This window comes from Meriones unguiculatus, chromosome 18 (genome assembly GCF_030254825.1).
Source record: "Meriones unguiculatus strain TT.TT164.6M chromosome 18, Bangor_MerUng_6.1, whole genome shotgun sequence".
Taxonomy (NCBI): Eukaryota; Metazoa; Chordata; class Mammalia; order Rodentia; family Muridae; genus Meriones; species Meriones unguiculatus.
In genome coordinates this window covers 14,977,632-14,996,360 of record NC_083365.1, presented here as the reverse complement: position 1 = coordinate 14,996,360, position 18,729 = coordinate 14,977,632, and the positions used below count along the sequence as shown (strand labels likewise).

The 18,729-nt window shown below is 39.1% G+C and overlaps 1 protein-coding gene across 2 annotated transcripts in view; it reads left to right on the top strand.

The window, feature by feature from the left end:
- The window catches only part of Ap4e1 (adaptor related protein complex 4 subunit epsilon 1), a 92,348-nt gene that overhangs the window by 42,804 nt on the left and 30,815 nt on the right, over window positions 1-18,729 (top strand). For both annotated transcript variants that reach the window (XM_060372108.1, XM_060372109.1), the window contains 7 exons: window positions 1,693-1,995; window positions 4,945-5,059; window positions 8,384-8,507; window positions 14,185-14,443; window positions 15,293-15,835; window positions 16,997-17,187; window positions 18,319-18,476. In XM_060372108.1, the coding sequence (XP_060228091.1) occupies window positions 1,693-1,995; window positions 4,945-5,059; window positions 8,384-8,507; window positions 14,185-14,443; window positions 15,293-15,835; window positions 16,997-17,187; window positions 18,319-18,476 (1,693 nt within the window). The remainder of the gene's footprint in view (window positions 1-1,692; window positions 1,996-4,944; window positions 5,060-8,383; window positions 8,508-14,184; window positions 14,444-15,292; window positions 15,836-16,996; window positions 17,188-18,318; window positions 18,477-18,729) is intronic.

Below are 18,729 nucleotides of genomic sequence, written 5' to 3'. Positions count from 1 at the left end.
TTTCATTTCATATTTTGTTTTTGTTTTTAGACAAGTCTTATGTATCCCAGACTAGACTCAAACTTGCTGTGTAGCCATGGAAAGCCTTGAATTTCTGAATCTTTGGCCTCTGCTTTTTAAGATTACAGGCATGCACCACCATACTTGGTTTTATACTTCTTGGGCATCAAACCTTGGGCCTTCATGTATGCTACACAAACACTAACTGAGCTAGATTCCCAGACCCTATATGTATGTTTTATGTAAGTGCCAGTGGCCTTTGGGTACCCTTAATGGGAATAATAGGGGGAAATAATCCATCTTCTCACAAAACAGAAGTCCGTTAAAACTCAGGTTACCTGCTCTTCTGGAACTTTACATCTTTATTTATTAAAGCCACCTATAAGATTACTGTGTTGTTGTTGTTTGTTTGTTTGTTTGTTTTTGAGAGGAGTAGGATCTCACTTTGCAGCCTTGGCTGGCCTTGAATTCATACCTCTTGTGCTTCAGTTCTCCAGGACAACAGGCCTACAGTGCCATATCCAATAATTTTGTTTGTTCTTAAATTTGTGTCTCACTGTGTTGCTTAGATTTTCTTTTGGGCTTTTAAAGACAGGGTAATCACTGTAGCCCAGACAGGCCTGAAACTCACTGTGCAACACTAGCTAGCTTGGAACTCACTGGTAGTCCTGCTGTCTCAGCCTCCCAGAGGCTAGGATTATAGGTATGACTCCCTCCCTCTCTATCCCATTTCTTTTTGTTTGTTTGTTTTCATGCTTGCTTTTTGTTTTTCTAGACATGGTTTCTTTGTGTAGCCCTGGCTGCCCTGGAACTCACTCTATAAACCAGGGTGGCCTTTAACTCACAGAGATCAACTTGCCTCTGCTGGGATTAAAGGTTTGCTACTGTTATGCTAAAGATATGAAGTTATATGGTAAATGCCTTTTAGGAAAGATTTTATATTCTTTGAATTATAAGATGATAATTTTATCATTTATAAAGTGATCAATTGTTAGGCCAGTCAAATGGTATGTCTCTTGAGTAAGGTAAATGTGAAAAAAGGGTATGTAGAATGATCACTATTCTTGACAATTGTCTGTCAGTGTCAGCTGGTGCTTGTTCAGATATGTACTCTGGATCCTCTCTACAGTCTCACTAAGTTATACTTTCTACTGATAGACAGTAGAAACCTGTGTTTTATGAGAGACCTTGAGAGACTGGAGCTGGGCAATGGTGGTGCATTCCTTTAATCCCAGCACTTGGGAGGCAGAGGCAGGTGGATCTCAGAGTTCAAGATAGCCTGGTCTATAGAACAGGGCAGCCAAGGCTATACAGAAAAGCCCTGTCTTGGAAAACAACAACAAACAAACAAACAAAAACACTAGAAAACAACAACCAAAAAAAAATTGTAAAATCTTTCTCTTACTAACATGTGAGACCTGCCTTCTTAAATTCTTACTGGAAAATAAAGCCAGCCTCTAAGAGGTTCAGAAGAACATTAAACTTCAAAGGTATTTTACTTCATATATTGTTACTGATGAGTTCCAGTTCTTTTTTATTGAAGATATAGTTCTTGATATAGTCTATACTGTTTCTTCAATAATGTTTATCATAAAAATATGTGTAATACAGATGTTCATTCTAGCAATAGGTCTAAATATGGTATACTATCTGATTGGTATTTACACATCCACCATTTTTGTTTTACTCTAGGTGTTAGGAGAGTATTCCTATCTCCTAGATGAAGAAAGTCCAGAGGAGATTATAACCAGACTCTACAAGTTACTTATGAGTGACTTTGTTTCTTCAGAAACAAAAGCCTGGTTGATTGCTGCAGTGACCAAGCTGATGCCTCAAGCTCATTCTTCTCATATAGTTGAGAAATTAATCCAAGAATTCACTGTATCCTTGAATACATGCCTGAGACAGCATGCATTTGAATTGAAACATCTGGGTGAAAATGTAGAGCTTATGAAGAGCTTGCTTCAAGGTACACAGAATGGTGAAGACATAGTGGTAAGAATCCTGTGCTCCATTTTGTCAAAATCATTGCTCTGTTTCCTAAACAGAGCAATTCTTGCATGCTTAATATATAAGGAATATATCAAAATAGAGTTTCTGTAGCATGTATGATGAATGGCATAGTTTTTCTCATGTTGGAAGGCAGAGTATTGGAGAGGTTCCATTTAATACTAGTTCTAAATAGGAGCAGGAGAGTATTTCTTCCTGAGAACTAATGTTTTAGCTTGTGATAGGTAGTCTTGAGATGTGAAAAGACTGGGGAAAGCCAAATGGGGTAGGGATGGGGTCCTTGAGTATGACAGGCTCTCTATTCTTGTGTGGGCTTAACTTAGAAGTTAGGGTTCTAGAAGGTCATGGTCACACAACATTTCCACCAAGTCAGTGACTGCCAGGGCTTTGTCTCTCAAATTTGAACAGTGAAATTCACAAACCATAGAAGGGTAAGATTCAGGAAGAAATTTTATTATGGGATCATAGGTTTAAGAGAATTGTAAGAGAAAAAAAGTAGATAGAACTCCTGTTTAGAAAGAGCAGGTCCTAAGAAATGGATTTCCACCTGGGGGGTCATTGTCTAGGCTAAACTGATTTGAAATATGGGGTTCAGGAGGGCTGGAGAGATGGCCCAGTGGTTAAGAGCACTGTCTGCTCTTCCAAAGGACCTGGGTTCAATTCCCAGCCCCTACATGGCAGCTCACAACTGTCTGTAATGCCAATTCCAAGGGATCTGACACCTCCACATTAATTCACATAAAATTAAATTAAATTAATTTTTTTTTAAAAAGAAATATGGGGTTCAGTTTCTAGTCACGCTCACACATAGCCTTCATGAAGTTGTAAAGAAGAAAGCAAAGGAAAGCAAATCAGGAATCTTCTATTTGTCAGTATAGTTTCTCTGACTTTTTTTTTTTTTTTTTGAGACAGGGTTTCTCTGTGTAGCCTTGGTTATCCTAGACTCTCTTTGTAAAGAGAGTTTCAGGCTGGCCTCGAATTCACAGAGATCTGCCTGCCTCTGCCTCCCTGAGTACTGGGATTACAGGTGCGCGCTACCAGTCTCCCAGTAAACACTCTGATCCTCTGGCTCTTAGAATCTTTCTGCCCTCTCATCCCCAGAGTTCCTTGAATCTTAGGTGTGGGAGTGTTTTGTAGATGTGTCCAATAAGGACTAGGCTCCACAATTTGGGGTTTGATTGATTGTGGTTTTCTGTAGTGGTCTCCATCTGTTGCAAAGAGAGGTTTCCTTGATGAGTGAGCACTACACTTATCTGTGGGTATAAGAACAGATATTGAGACTGTGGTTAGGGATTGTATGCTGTGTTAGTAAAATGGAGGTTGTAGGTTTTCCTACAAGACCCATGAGCTCACTAGCCTTGGATAATTGCTTAGGTTTCCAGTACCAGACATGATTTCTTGATTGTAGAGCTGGCCATAAGTCCAGCTAAAGAGCTGTTGGTTACCTCCAAAGTATGCATACCACAACCATACCCTTGAGGTTATTGTCCATTGCTAGCTGTTTGTTGTGGTTCATAGGTGTCATTACTAAGTAGAACTATTGGTTTTTTTCTGTCCTTTGGAAACTTGCATGTCACTGTCTGACATAATGAAAGCTAGTCCTCGTGGAATCAGCTGTTAGGTTTGTCTTAAGGTTACTATTGCCCTGATGAGACACTGTAACCAAAGCAACTTGGGGAGGAAAGGGTTTATTTGGCTGACATTTTCAAATCACTGTTTATGGTTGTTGTTTTTTTCACTGTTTATCATTGAAGGAAATCAGCACAGGAATGCAAACAGGGCTTGAACTTGGAGGCAGGAGCTAATGCAGAGGCCATGGAAGGGTGTTGTTTACTGGCTTTTTCCCCATGGCTTGCTCATCTTCCTTTCTTATAGAATCCAGGACCGCCAGCCCAGGGATGGCACCACCCGCAATGGGCCAGGCCTTCCTACATCATCAGTGACTAACAAAATGTCTCACAGGCTTGCCCACAGCCCTGTCTCTTGGAAGCATTTTCTTAATTGAGGTTGCCTTCTCTCAGATGACATTAGCTTCTGTCAAGTTGACATAAAGCTATCTAACACAAGGTCACATTCAGCTTGGGGCCTCTGGATCCTGTGTCCAAACGCATAGTGTCTTTAGCCATAGGAACTTTATGTCCACCTCTGGGAAGCAGAGGACAATAGCAATAGCCTGTGTGTTTGGGGAGTTTCTGGGACAGCCGTGACCAACAGCACAAAGAGGGCTCGTGTTTGGTGTTAAACTGTCAGGTAGTCTGTGGCTCTTATGGAGACCATAACAACCCAGATGGGAGAATTACGTTTAAACTCTATGTCTGTGTCTGTGTCCGTGTCCGTGTCTATGTCTACACAGACTTCTTTTAGTTCTGTGTCTGATAGACACAACAGAGCAGGTTGAAGCATAACACAGGATGTACAGGTCAGGCTGTGCCTAAGAAGTTGCATATGGCTTAGATGAGATAAGATCAGGTAGCCACAGGATACTGGGTTAGTGTGCAGGATGTGATCCAAGCCTGGAATTTCAGGTCAGATATGGGGACTGGGGTGGGTGTGAAGAAGGGAAGATCAGGTGACCTGGCTAGGCACTGGAAAAGGATCTGTAAGATATGGGTAGAGAGTTTGGATGTGGCATAGTTTGGACATGCCTTTAAGTTGTGAACAAGTAGGGCAGGTCTTGGCAGAAGTCTAGAGCTTGGTAGTGGCACAGGGAGAGGTGGCCAGACTAGGCTGGACACCAGGTGTGGAATTTACCTAGATCTCAAGGGTTATTGAGGGCACAATCAGGCCGACTAGACCCTGACTAGACCCTGGAAGGGATCTGTCTTTAAAAAGTTAAAAAGATATATTTGCCAAGATTATATGAATGTACAATCTAGTCTTCCCAGTACTTTTTTTTTTTTTTTAATTCCTGATTTTTGCTTAACTCTAATGCAGGCAGATGCTTCTTTATCTTTTCTGGATGGTTTTGTGGCTGAAGGACTCAGTCAGGGAGCAGCACCTTATAAGCCCCATCACCAGCGCCAAGAGGAGCAGCTCTCTCAGGAAAAAGGTATATTTCCATCCCTTTATCATAAAATGGATTAGAGGGCCTTTGTTTTCAGATTTTGTTGTTACTAAGATGAGCTGTGTTCACTGTGCGGTGCAAGCTTGTTGAGAACCTGAGATAGAGGATCCACCTGTCTCTGCCTCCAGGGTGCTGGGACTGAGGGCATGTGCCACCATGACCAGTGAGGGCTGACACTGAATAGTGTGAGCATGTCTAGAAGGGTTCCAAAAACAACCCTGGTCACTGTGGCCCAGTGACTCAGTTTCACTGTGAACAGTCTATGTATTAGATTGTTTCTCTAACAAGGCATCTAAAGAGTTATGTCGTGAAAAGCTCACAGAGGCAAGAACTTTGTACTTTCAGAAGCATAGCCTTTAAGGGAGTCTCACCATGAGCTCGGGGAAGAGGAGACCACTGAGTCATTTGCATGCTGCCTGGGAAATTCTCCTGTGAAATAGGGAGAGCAATATGTACTTTTGGTTATGATTTCAGAGTATCAACATTACTGAAAAATTCAGTAATTTTTAGAAAGGTTGGAAGATCTTGGTTTTTTTGTTTGTTTTTTCATCGTTCAAATGCTTTCGATGAATGCACATTTTCTATGCTGTGTGCTAAGCCATTTTGTTACAAATGCAGTGAGATCAAAGAGTTGCTGAGTATATTGCTATCTTTTACAGAAGTGTTTGTTCTTTTAAAGATTTTGGTTAAATTTATTTACAGTAATTTTCAGTTAATTAAAGCAGTACACAAAGTATTAGGTTTTCTTATGGCATTTTAAAACACATTCGTATTTTTTTATTTTCCTACCATCACCCCCACCCCCACCCCTCTTTTTCCATTTTATCCCTAGTAGCTTCCGTTCTGGTTTTGTGTGTTCTGTCATGACCCTCTTTCCTCTGCACTTTTCTCTGTCATGGTCCCCTGTCTAGTTGCATAGTCTAGACTCACACATTCAATGTGTGTATAGCACTAAAGACTATGTATGACAGAACGAACGTGCAGTAGTTGTCTTTCTGAGTCTGGGTTGGTTACTTTACAGATCTATCCATTTCCCTGCAGATGTCCTAATTTTATTTGTTCTGTAGTTAAGTAAAATTCTGCTGTGCATATGCACTACATTTTCATTATCAGTTGGTCTATTTATGGACATTAGTCTGATTCTGTTTCCTTTTATTGTGACTAGAGCAGCAAGAAATGTGGATGTACAAGTGACCTCTGTAGTAAAACATAAAGCCCTCTGAGTATATGCTCAGGCGTAGTACAGCTAGGTCATCTGGTAGTTGTAGTTTTGACTTTTTGGGAGACTTGCACACTGGTTTCCATAGTGGTGCACTAGTTTATAGACCCCCCTGTAGGAATCAGGGCTCTTCTCCCCCTACATTCTCACCATCCTTTGTCCTTGTTTGTTTCTGACTAGAGTGAAATAGAATCTCGAAGTATTTTTAATTTACATTTCCCTGATAACTAGGAACTTCCCTGATGGAACACTTTTTTGAGACATAAACTTTCTATGTAGCCCTGTGTGGAATTCCGTGTGTAGACTAGGCTGGCCTGCAACTCAGAGATCCTCCTACGTCTCCCTCCCAAGTGCTGGGATTAAAGGCATGTGCTACCACTGCTCGGCTTCTTAAAATATTTTTTAAAAATTTTAAAAAGTTTTATTTTATTTTATTTTAGCTTGTATATATGTGCAGTGTATATGCCTAGTGCCTTCAGAGGCCAAAAGAGGGCATCTCATTCCCTTGAAATGGAGTTACAGACAGTTGTAAATCACCATGATGGGAACTGAACCCAAGTTTCATGGAAGGGCAACAAATGGTTTTGTTTTTTGATTGTTGTCTGTTAGTATTTTTTTTTTTTTTGAGGCAGGGTCTCTCTGTGTAGCCTTGGCTATCCCAGAACTCTCTGTGTAGACCAGGTTGGCCTTGAACTCACAGAGATCCACTTACCTCTGCCTCTTGAGTGCTGGGATTAAAGGTATGTGCTACCACCTCCCAGCTGAAACAGATGCTCTTAATCCCTGAGCCATCTCACCAGCCCCTTCTTACACATCTGTTTGGATGATTGCTCTTCCAGTTTTAACCCTTCCACCCTTTTCTCAGTATTACTTGTTTTAGTTTACTGATAGTCACAGCTTTGCATACTCCGTGTCACTTGATGCATTCATTGCCCTGTGTCTAAAAGATGAAAGGTTACTGGTTACAGTTAGGTTTAGCTAATTAGTTAAAAAAAAAAATGAGGTCTTATGCAAAACATATGGTCATTGTCCTCTCCCATCTAAACAATCAGGAAGTAGTTTATTTCAGCTTTTCAATTATGAGACCTCCAGATTCCATCTCTCTTGATGTCCTGATATCTTTACTGTTTCACTTTATGATTCACCATGGCTGTGTGCACTTCAGTAACCAACTTGCAAGATAACCAGCAGGAAATAGAAGAGAATTTTCTTTGCAGGAACTTCTCTTAAATGCTGTACTCAAAATGTGTGTCTAATTTAATTGACCAGAATACACAAGTCATGTGGCAACAAAATCTGGATGTCTCCTCTGCCTGTCTGTGTACCCAAGATTGGAGGATTCTGCTTCTTAAAGAAAGGGGAATGGGGGCTGCAGAGATGGCTCAGCGATTAAGAGCACTGTCTGTACTTCCAGAGGTCCTGAGTTCAATTCCCAGTAACTACATGATGGCTCACAACCATCTATACCCATTGATGCCCTCTTCCGTCATGCAAGTGTGCGTGTAGATAGAGCACTCATTAAAAAGAGAGAGAGAGAAAGAAAAAAATAATAATATGAATTTCATGGCTCCAATTGAATTAAGTTTTATTACATAGTCAAGAGAATTAGCATATGATGGAGTAAACATTGTTTTTGTAAGTAAAGAAGATTCCCTTTGAAGGCACCGTCCATTCGTTTGAGGTGAAGGTATACCCAGGAACCGTTCATTAAGGAGAACATGGTCATCACGTCACTTTAGCTCGTTACCTTCTTTTATTTTCTTATGGCAGTGGCAGCTTCTCAGTATACCTGACTTATGTTTATTATTTGACTTTTCTTTTTTTTTTTTTTTTTTTTTTGGCTTTTTAGGGGAGATAAAAGGATAAAAATGAAGGGTAGTTTGCCTCCGGTGACCTTATTTTATGTGCAGACTTAAGTCAGTGGTGGCTGCTTTACTCTCACTGTACATGCCTGGTTAGATTTTTAGATAAAGCCTCCATTCTGGAAAGTTGTCACTCCCAGCCTTCTGATTAATTTCTATAGCTAATGGAATCTCATCAATTATGCTTTGTTTTAAATACGAACCTCTGTTACTGTTTTAAAATTATAGTTCTCAATTTTGAACCATATGGACTATCCTTTTCTTCATCTGGCTTCACTGGACGACAGTCTCCTGCAGGCATTTCTCTGGACTCAGATATATCTGGAAACAGTGCTGAAACAGGGCTGAAAGAGTAAGTTTCTTTGTAAAGTTGAGAATTTGGCAAGCTTAACTTCCTCCAGCATCCTGCCTGCTTTCTGCCTCTGCTTGTGTCCTTGAGATTATTATTTGCTCATTTTAGGATGACTCCCAAGAAATTTTCATTTTCAAATAATGCAAAAAAGAGCCATATTTGTGACTATGTATTTAATATAATTGAAAGGTTCCTAAGAGCTCTATTTTATATGAGACTTTGTTTCACTTGCTTCTATTGATTGGTTTTAAGATTCTGATGCTATAGAATATGTCTTGAAACTTTAAGAGTTTATCTGCCCTCCAGGGCAATTTAAGCCATGTATAAGATTTGCACGTGAGGTCTGGAGAGATGGCAGCAGTATTACTCTTGCAGAGGATCAGTTTCCAGCACCCACATCAGGCAGCTCACAAGTGCCTGTAACTCTAGCTCTTCAGTTCTCTGTAGGCATCTGCATGCATGTGTTCATACACATAGATAGACACATTAATTTAAAAAGCAGACTTGAGCATAATGAATGTTAGTGCCACATATAAAATTTTAAGAAACATATTGGAACTTTTTGACCAGATAATTCTTAAGCATACACTTGTTATTTATGTTATTCCTTATTATTTATGTCATTCTTTTGGCTAATACTCCTAATCATCTTAGTAGAAGAGTGACAGATACAGAGATGAATATGAAATAAGATGACTGACATTGTCTAAGGAAGCTCTCTTCTTTGCTTGAGATGCTTCAGAGGCTCTGGGGAGAAAACTTAGCACTTGCTATGCAAGCATGAGAACCTGAGTTCAAATCCCAGCATCTATATGAGAAGCTGGAATGACTGTGCATGCCCACAACCCCGTATTGGGTGGTGAAGACAAATAGATTCTGGGAGCTTTCTGATTAGCCAGCCTAACTGAAATGACTGCTTCCAATTCAGTCTTTTCATAAAGGAGTAAAATTAAAGTGAAAGAGGAAGACGTTCAGCCTTGTCCTCTGGCCTCTCCATGCATGTGAATGAGAGCACACACCAGCACATTTGTGGTCACACCCCCACCAAATGTTTTCAGGGATTCTTTGGCTACCTTGAAAATTGCTGACATAGTTGCATATTTATTTCGGGCTAATTTTTATTCTGTTAAATATACTTTAATTTTTTTTGTGGGGGGGGGGGCGGGAGGCAGAGGCAGGCAGATCTCTGAGTTCAAAGCCAGCCTGTTTTACAGGGTCAGTTCCAGGACAGCAAAAGCTACACAGCAAAATCCTGTCTCAAAAAAAACAGCAGCAACAACAAAAAATACCCACTCTACATCATGCATAAGAATTTGTTGAGCCAAATTCATAACTGTTCTTTTCCATAGCATCAGTTGTCAGGTTGCAGGAACAAGGGGCAGGCTCTGTGTAGCCCCGGCTGTCCTGGAACTCACTCTGTAGACCAGGCTGGCCCGGAACTCAGAGATTTGCCTGCCTTTGTCTCCTGAGTGCTGAGATTAAAAGTGTGTGCAACCACTGCCCAACTAAAAGCAGTGTGTGTGTGTGTATGTGTGTGTGTGTGTGTGTGTGTGTGTGTGTAATTTCAAAACAAAAGTATAAGTGCAATGAGAAGTCAAAGATGACAATTTTAAGGGAAATTTGAGTTTTGAGTTCTTGTACTAAGCTATCTTATTTTATTTTCATGCTTCTAATTTATTAATCTTTCAGTGAGGTGTTTATAAAATACTTTCCAGGAATGATATAGATACACTGAATAATAATGATATGATGTATAAAAATGGTAAGAGCTCTCATTCTATGTTTTATCCATTTCCCTTTCTGGTCTAACATTCTTAATTTCTTCCCTAGACATTTAATTTGGGCATCCCAAATGTGGCTTGTGGGCTTGTGATGGGAGAGGTGATGGCTGTTAAATGTCGCACATAGAACAAAGCAACAAGTAGAGACTGAAGACCCTCCAGACCCAGGGAGAAGGCCTGTAAAGTGAACAGTGGTCAGGGAGTGTGAGGGGCTGACCTTACATAATTCTTTTCTGTCCGTTATAGCTGCTTTATCATTTAGAAATAGAACATGAAGGATGGATTGAAGTTTTCAGAGATCACAGTTCTCACATTATTTCACAGTAAGAACAGGTGTAGTGGGGCTAGAGAGATGGCTCAAGAAGTTAAGAGCACTGTCTGCTCTTCCAGAGGTACTGAGTTCAATTCCCAGCAACCACATGGTGGCTCACAACCACCTATAATGAGATCTGATGCCCTCTTCTGGACTGACGGCATACATGCTGGCAGAGTACTGTACACATAATGAATAAATAAATTAAAAACCAAAAAAAGTGTGCTAACTGGCAAGGTAAATGTTGAAAATAAATAGTAACAAATTAGAGAGACTAGTGAAAGTGAAGTACTTTCAACTATACAGGGGTGCCAGCATAGGGAAAAGGCAAAAATGGCAAAAATTGGGACAGTGGAGCTACTGATAGAGAGGGACTGGAGAGGTGGCTCAGCAGTTAAGAGTGCTGGCTGCTCTTCCAGAGGTCCTGATCAATTCCCAGTATTCACATGGCAGCTTACAACCATCTATGGGATCCAGTGCCCTCTTCTGGTGTGCAGGTGTACATGCAAAGAAAACATCGATATGCATAAAATAAATATTGTGGTTTATTGTTTATTTTTAGTTTAAAGAAAAAGTCTCGATTGAGAGAAATTTCTGTCTTCCCATAGGTTGGGATTTTCTTCCTTCTCGAATTCCCCATCTTACTGATTTAGGGCACAAAGCTTTGGAGTTTGAGATTCCTTTTTCTGACGATGGGCATAGCCTGGAACTTTCCACCTCTAAAGTTCTGAGACAAGCAGGGGACAGCTGCCAGTTAGAGGAGAGAATTCTAGCTCTTCCTGCTAGCCTGTAACGAAGTGCAAAGTACTTATACTGAAAACCCTAGAGATGCTCAGGATCTTCCCAGTGGTTCTTATGATCTACCTGTGGCAAGGAAAACGAGGTTTCTTCTGAGAGGCTCATTAGATAACTGAAAACTGTCTTTTTAAACTGCTTAGAAAAGCATTTGATCCCTGCAGTGGCTATTTTTAAATGTCAGTTTGCCACAACCTGTGAAGGGTGTCAATTGAGGAATCATTTGAATAAGGGTGGCCTGTGGCAAATATCTATGAGGATTTTCTTGATTGTTGATTAATATAGAAGACTCCAGCCTAGTGTGTAGAGTACCATTTCTTGGACAGGAGAAAGTTAGGTGAGAGCAGTCAGCAGAGGGCCATTTGTCTCTCTCTGGACTGTAGATGTGGTTGACCAGCGGTCTCAAGTACCCATTGCTGCAATTATGGACTGTAACTTGGAATTGTATGCCACATAAATTCTTGCCTCTTATAAGCAACTTTTGGTCAGAATACTTTCTCATAGCAATAGAAATACAACTGGAACAGTAGTACCTGAAAGGAATGAAGATATTTCCAACTTTTCTCTAAAAACCATGGGGAGAAACAAACTAATCCTTATCCTCTTTATTAGGGTCATTTTTTTTAAATCAATCCATGCTTAATAGTATTACCTATAATAGTATAAAATATAATCACCTATAAAACCAAATGCCCATGATTTCCACAAGGAGTAATAATCACGCTAAGGCTGGCACAGTGGATCAGTAGGTAAAGGTATTTGTTGTCAAGTGAGATGACCTGAGGTCAATCTACCACTTGGTAGAAACAGAGTACTGACTTTCACACACATGTGCTGTGGCATGTGTATAACTGCACAGAAATAAATACATGTAATTTTTTAAAAAAAAATTTAAATCAATATAAATATTTTGAGTCTTTAACTTCCCTATTTTATAGTGTAAATCTAAGTTTTACTTTGAACCATGACAGTGATGACTAAATCAGCAAGGATGCTTAAAATGGATAAAGGACACATAGTTTTAAAATTGTTCACTTTTGTATTGTTGGGAGTTCTTCTCCCACCCCAGTTTTATTAAGACATGACAGGCAGTAGAAGTAGTATATATGTAAGTGTTCAATATGATAATAAATGTATGTATTGGGAAATGGTTACATTTGAATAAAATAATAGATATATAGGTTTTTACATAAGAGCAATAGAGGTGATCTTTGGCTGTTTCAGTCAATACTGATGGCTATATTAGTCACTCTGAATATGTGGACTCATAGATGTAATTTTGATGACATTGTGTGAGTCTATATTTAAATTTTTTAAAATCTTTATTTTGTATGTATGAAAGATTTTTCTGCACGTATGTCTGAGTACTATGTACATACCTGGTGCCTGCACAGGCCAGAAGAGGGTTTTGGATCCTTTGGAACTAAGTTACAGATGGTTGTGACCTACCATTTGGGTGCTAAAAATCAAATCTGGATGTTCTGGAAGAGTAGCCAGTGCTCTTAATCACAGAGCTACCACTCTAGCCCTGAGTTATCATTCTTAACTTGACCCTAGATAATTTTTGTGGTTCGTTTGCTTGCTTGCTTGCTTGCTTGCTTGCTTTGCCAGTCTGTCTTGTCTCAGGCTTTTTGGGCTGGCCACCTGCCCTTTATCTGGTACTTTTAAAAACTCAGCTAGTAAAAAGTTTCTGGGGCAGATGAGATGGTTCAGTGGGTTGGGGCCCTTGGTACCATGCCTGATGACCTGAGTTCAATCCCCATGACCCATACACTAGATACATGCCTTGGTGTGCATGCCCATCCACATATGTAAAATATATAAGTCAATATAATTAATGAAAAAATTCTAAGCCATTAAGATGGTTTAGCAGGGAAAGGTACCTGTGTCCAGGCCCCACATCGTCTAAGGGGAGAACTGACTCCTGCAAGTTGTCCTCTGGCCTCCACACAAAGGCTGTGGAACTTAAATAAAACATTTGGCAGATAGATAGATAGATAGATAGACAGATAGATAGATAGATAGATAGACAGACAGATGGATGTAATAAAAAATACAGAGAAGCGTTTCTAACCCTCTTTTCCAGACTTATCTTTATGTCATGTTTATAAAAATTATATGTAACTAGTGCTCACATTGCTAAAACATTTTCTATTGAAAACCAACTTATGCATTTGCACATATTTGAATGTTTTGCCTTCAACGGATTTTAAAATTAATCTGTGCCTATGAATTACTATTTTATCAATCGAGATTTGATCTTGTTATGTGATTAAAATCTTATATGTTTGGGACATCAGAATTAAAGGTCAGGGTGTCTTTGAAAAGTAAGTAGAGGAGGGGAATTGGTCTATAACCATTCTCTTCTTTTGTAACTTAAGTAATTAAATGAAAATTAAATGATCTGAGATTTTTAACCTTGTCTAAAGTTTTGGTGCTTTAAATTATTTTGCTAGAGGGAAGGAGGAAGTTGGGTCTAATGAACATAAATTTTAAAAATCTAGGCTTCCTTCTGACCTATGGAATTAACATGAAAGCTGGTCTTTGTTTGGTTTTGTTTTTGAGACAGGGTTTATCTGAGCAGCCTTGGCTGTCCTGGAACTAGCTCTGTAAACCAGGCTGGCCTTGAACTCAGAGATCTGAGAGCTGGGACTAAAGGTGTGTGTTACCACCATCCAGCATGAAAGCTGTTTTTTTGCAAGGCGTAGTGTGTTTTAAAAAAAAAAAAAATCAATGATCTAATGATTCCGCAATTATTTAAATTGGCTTGCTTTTTTAATCTCCTTAGGACAAGTAGCTTGAAGCTGGAAGGTATAAAGAAATTATGGGGTAAAGAGGGCTATCTCCCCAAGAAGGAGAGTGGAACTGGTGATAAAATGGAAGCCCTGCATGTTCCTGCAGAGGGTGCAACAATGGAGAATGTAGAACAAGCCACAGCCAGAAAGGACCAAGCCCAAGGCCTTACCCAGTCTACAGAGGAGAAAGAAAAGCAGCTGTTAGCATCATCATTATTTGTTGGACTAGGACCAGAAAATACAATCAATTTGGTAAGTTATCCATTACATTCCTGTAAGAATCTGTGCTGTCTGCTAGTACCAAGAACTGGAAATGCCTCCTATAGCTCTCACAGCCATCATCTTCCAGCTCTAGGGCTACCAGTGACAGTTTTTGTACCACTGAGGGGACACGTCCAGTCCCCTTGAATAAGTTAATCTCTGAAGTCTAGTCTGCTAGTGCGGGCCTAGGGCTCACATAAATGAACAAGAGTAACAAGGTAGATGAGGGAGTTCTCTGAGGGCAGGGATTTTGATTGTAGATTGTCAGTAATGGTAGCTTTGTTTATATACCTCCCAGACTGTTCTTCAGTTAGATTAGCATCACTAGTTAGCATCACTTCCCACCATATTTTCGGGTCAGCCTCTGACATTTGGTTTTTGAAGTCAAACCTGTTTTTCTTCTCTGCTTATTAGCATAGACCATGAAATCACAATTATTAGATTATAAAACAGACTCAAGGCCTCTTTGTAGTCAGGGGTAACATGGGATTCTATAATACAGCTCTGAAAACAAAAACATAACTAGGCTGTCCAATCCTGTAATGTATTATCTGGCGATCAAGCAACAACTATTACAACTGAGTTTTGACTTTATGTATTTTTCTAAGTTAGAAGATTTACTGATAGAGCTGGGCAAAAAAAAAAAAAAATTTAGCTGATAGCTTTAAGTTACATAGCTGTAAGAATTTTAGGATTTTACATTTTTCATCTGAGTTTTACCAATTATTGCTTTACAGATTTTTAGTGTTAACATATTGTTCATTTGAAATTAAAGAGAATATTTAAAGCTCATGACTAGTAAAATAGTCTTTTTTTTAATATTGTGTTTTATTTTTGCAGTTGGGAAAAGCAGATGTTGTGTCTCATAAGTTCAGGAGGAAATCAAAATTCAAGGTAGCCCAAAGTGACAAGACACCCCGTGCTCCTAACCATACCTCCTCCACCCTTAGCACTTTGTCCCATGTGGCTGGTGTCGATGATGTCGCTCTAAATACTTTGGGTGGAGGAGAAACTGAACTTAGTTCAGAGCTTTTGGGTTCTGAGCCTGTTTCTGACTCAGAGCTGCCCTCAGTTGAAAAACTCTCAAGTATCAGCTTGCCTGCACCTTCTTTGTTTGCTGATAACAACATGGAAGTTTTTCACCCTCCTTCATCATCTGCAACTTCAACTGTCCAGGAAATCAATTTAGCTTCTTTGTTGGAAGAAACTCATGAGTGCAAGCATTCAAGTCTTGTGGAAGTCTGTAGTGATGAAAACCTATCAGTGTCTTCTTACAAAATCTGGAAGGATGATGGTTTATTGATGATCTGGTCAGTCACCACTAAGACTGATTCAGAGTTGACAGATGTTCAGTTAGAAATTTCTCCTGTGGAAAATTTCAAGGTAAGACAACATATAGTACATCATTTCTGCTGTAACACTTACTTTGTGTTTCTGCCTTTGGCTCTGATGCCTTATGAATTTGTTCCATGTTCTCCTTTCTTCCCTAAAAACAGGACTCAGGATACATGACTCTAAAGAAACAAAGGAAATCCAATCATACTGTATTAAGAAGGCCATAGGCCATAGATATTATATGAAGTAAGTTTCTCTCTAGCATAGTAAAGAATGTAGGTGGTGCACGCTTTAAGCCCAGCACTCCTGAGAAGAGTCAGGAGGATCTGTGAGTTCCAGGCTAGCCTAGGGGACATAGTGAATTGAATGCATACATTGACTCTCCTGTGCCCTCACCTTGTTACATGGTCAGATTCCTTAGTGCTTTTACCTGTGCCCTACTGTTGAAAACACGGTATTAATACTGTGTTCCTGTAAGGAGTTCACTAGTTAATGTCTGTAGAATGCTTGTGGCATTAAACACATCTCCTGTCTGTGCTCCTGGTACTTTCGGGTTTTCTTCTGTGATCTCTCTTCATTCGCTAAGTGCTGCATTCACTCTTGTCATACTGAAAACATTTCAGAGAGCTTGTGTTGAATGAGATACTGTATGGGCCATTGACCAGGGCAGGAGTTCTTGAATACAGACATGTAGCAGATTTACGTGCAGATGTTTAAAAACAAAAACCTGCCTGAAATCTACCAGTAAGTTGAGTAGAGGTGGAGAATGAGAATGGAAGGCACCTGTATGATTGGCGTACATCCTCTAGCATAAGAATCGGGTGGTAGGGAGTGAGAAATGGCTCAGCCGTTAAAGGCGAGGCTCTCAGTCAAAACTATGAGAATCAGGTGGTAAGAGCTATGGAAGAGTGCTTGCCTAGCACACAAAGACACTGGGTTCAGCTCCCCAGAACTATGAGTAAAGAGTTCTGGTGCCAGAATAGAATTCAGTAACCTTAAAAATATACACACTGGTTTTAGCTACACTACTAATCTGTTAAGACACTTTTCACCTATACAGTATTATTTATCTGTTCTAGTGAATTTTTGTTAGAGGTTTTCATAATGTGGTTTGTTAATTTCCCACATTCATGTGCTTTAGTACTTGACTGCCATATAACAATTTACTAATGCTTTCTTCAATATTTTTTTTTTAATTTTCATTTACAGATCATTGAGCAACCTGGATCCTGTTTGCCTGTGATGGAACCAGAAAGTACCAAATCCTTCCAATATGGTGTGCAGATGGAAAGCCCTTCTGTAGAGGGGACGCTCTCTGGTTTTATAAATTATCAGATATTAGATTCACATTCTCTTCAATTAGAATTTTCCATGAACTTATCATTGTTAGATTTTATCAGGTAAATGCTTTCTGGTGTGTTTGGTATTCATCCATTATACCATCTCCCTTTTTTTCTAGCTAGAGATACTGCTAGCTATTAGGATGTATAAAAATTAAATATTAGACAGTCTTGGGCTGGAGAGATTACTTAGTGGCTAAGAAGGTGTCCAGAGGACTGGAGTTTGGTTCCTAGCACCGTATCAGGTGTCTCACATGCGTGTACCTGCGGCTCTAGAGGATCCAGCACCACTCTGGTCTCTGTGGGGTACTTGAACGCACATACTCATATACTACATACACATGACTAAATATTTTTAAAGCCTAGCAATCAGGAGGATTGCCACCTGTTCAAGCATTACTAGAATACACAGTGATTCTAGGCCAGCCTTTGCTACAATATAAGTCTCAATGCTCTTTTACCCTTACCTCATAATTGGAAGAAGCACAGTAAATATGCAACACAGTTTTGTGTATAATAATAAATTCTTCTGTATCTTTAAATGTAGTTTTTAACTATACAATTAAAATGTGCTTATCAGAAATTCAAATGTTATAAAAAAATATAAGTAGAATATGAAAGTTGCCTATGATCCACCCCGTAAGTGTCTCTGTCATTATACAGTCTATAACTATTTCATTATACATGTACGTGTGTGTGTGTGTGTGTGTGTGTGTGTGTGTGTGTGTGTGTGTGTTGTTAACGGAGTCAGAAGTTCTTTGGCTAATATATTTAAAGATTTTTATATTCATTCTCTTACATATAACTTTCAAGAATTTCATTATTCTCCAAATCCAAAGCATACATGGTAGAATAGTTTATATTGAAAATTTATGAACTTATTTGGTAAAACCCTGTTGAGTGATTAAGATCTAAAAAAAAAAAAAAATAGACAAAATTGAATGGGTTATTAAAAGGAAAAGTGCAATTTAAATCTTTGACTGTCAGTAACTTTATCAGATTGACAGATAACATTCAGCATTCTAGTCATATCTGGTTTAAAAGCATAAATCTCTTGGAACCCAGATTTATATTGTATAATATGTATGTATTGTATATATAATATATAACTTCTATGAGTCATGTGAAATGTGCTTGTTCAGCATTATTGTATCCTCATCAATTTAAACTACTTTTTAAAATTATTTTCAGACCATTAAAGATCTCAACTGAAGACTTTGGCAAACTCTGGTTGTCCTTTGCAAATGATGTGAAGCAAACTATAAAGCTATCAGAGCCTCGAGTTGCTCTGGCCTCTGTCCTAATGGAACTGCAGCAGAAACTGAGACTCCATGTGATTGACGTCGTAGGTGTGTAGAATTATGAGAAGGCAGTTCCATGTGGATACGAATTCTTATTCCTAGTTTCAGACTTCTTAGAGCTTCTTTGAGTATCTTTAAGATAAGTGTGTTTTCCAGGCTTTATTAAAGAATATTTGATTGAAAAAATTCACAGTATATGATTATCATTTAGCTTTTTGGGTTTTTTTGTTTGTTTTTCTTTTTTTACACTTTAAACATTTCACCATTTGTATGGAGTAGGCCTCAAATCCAACCAGAAAGT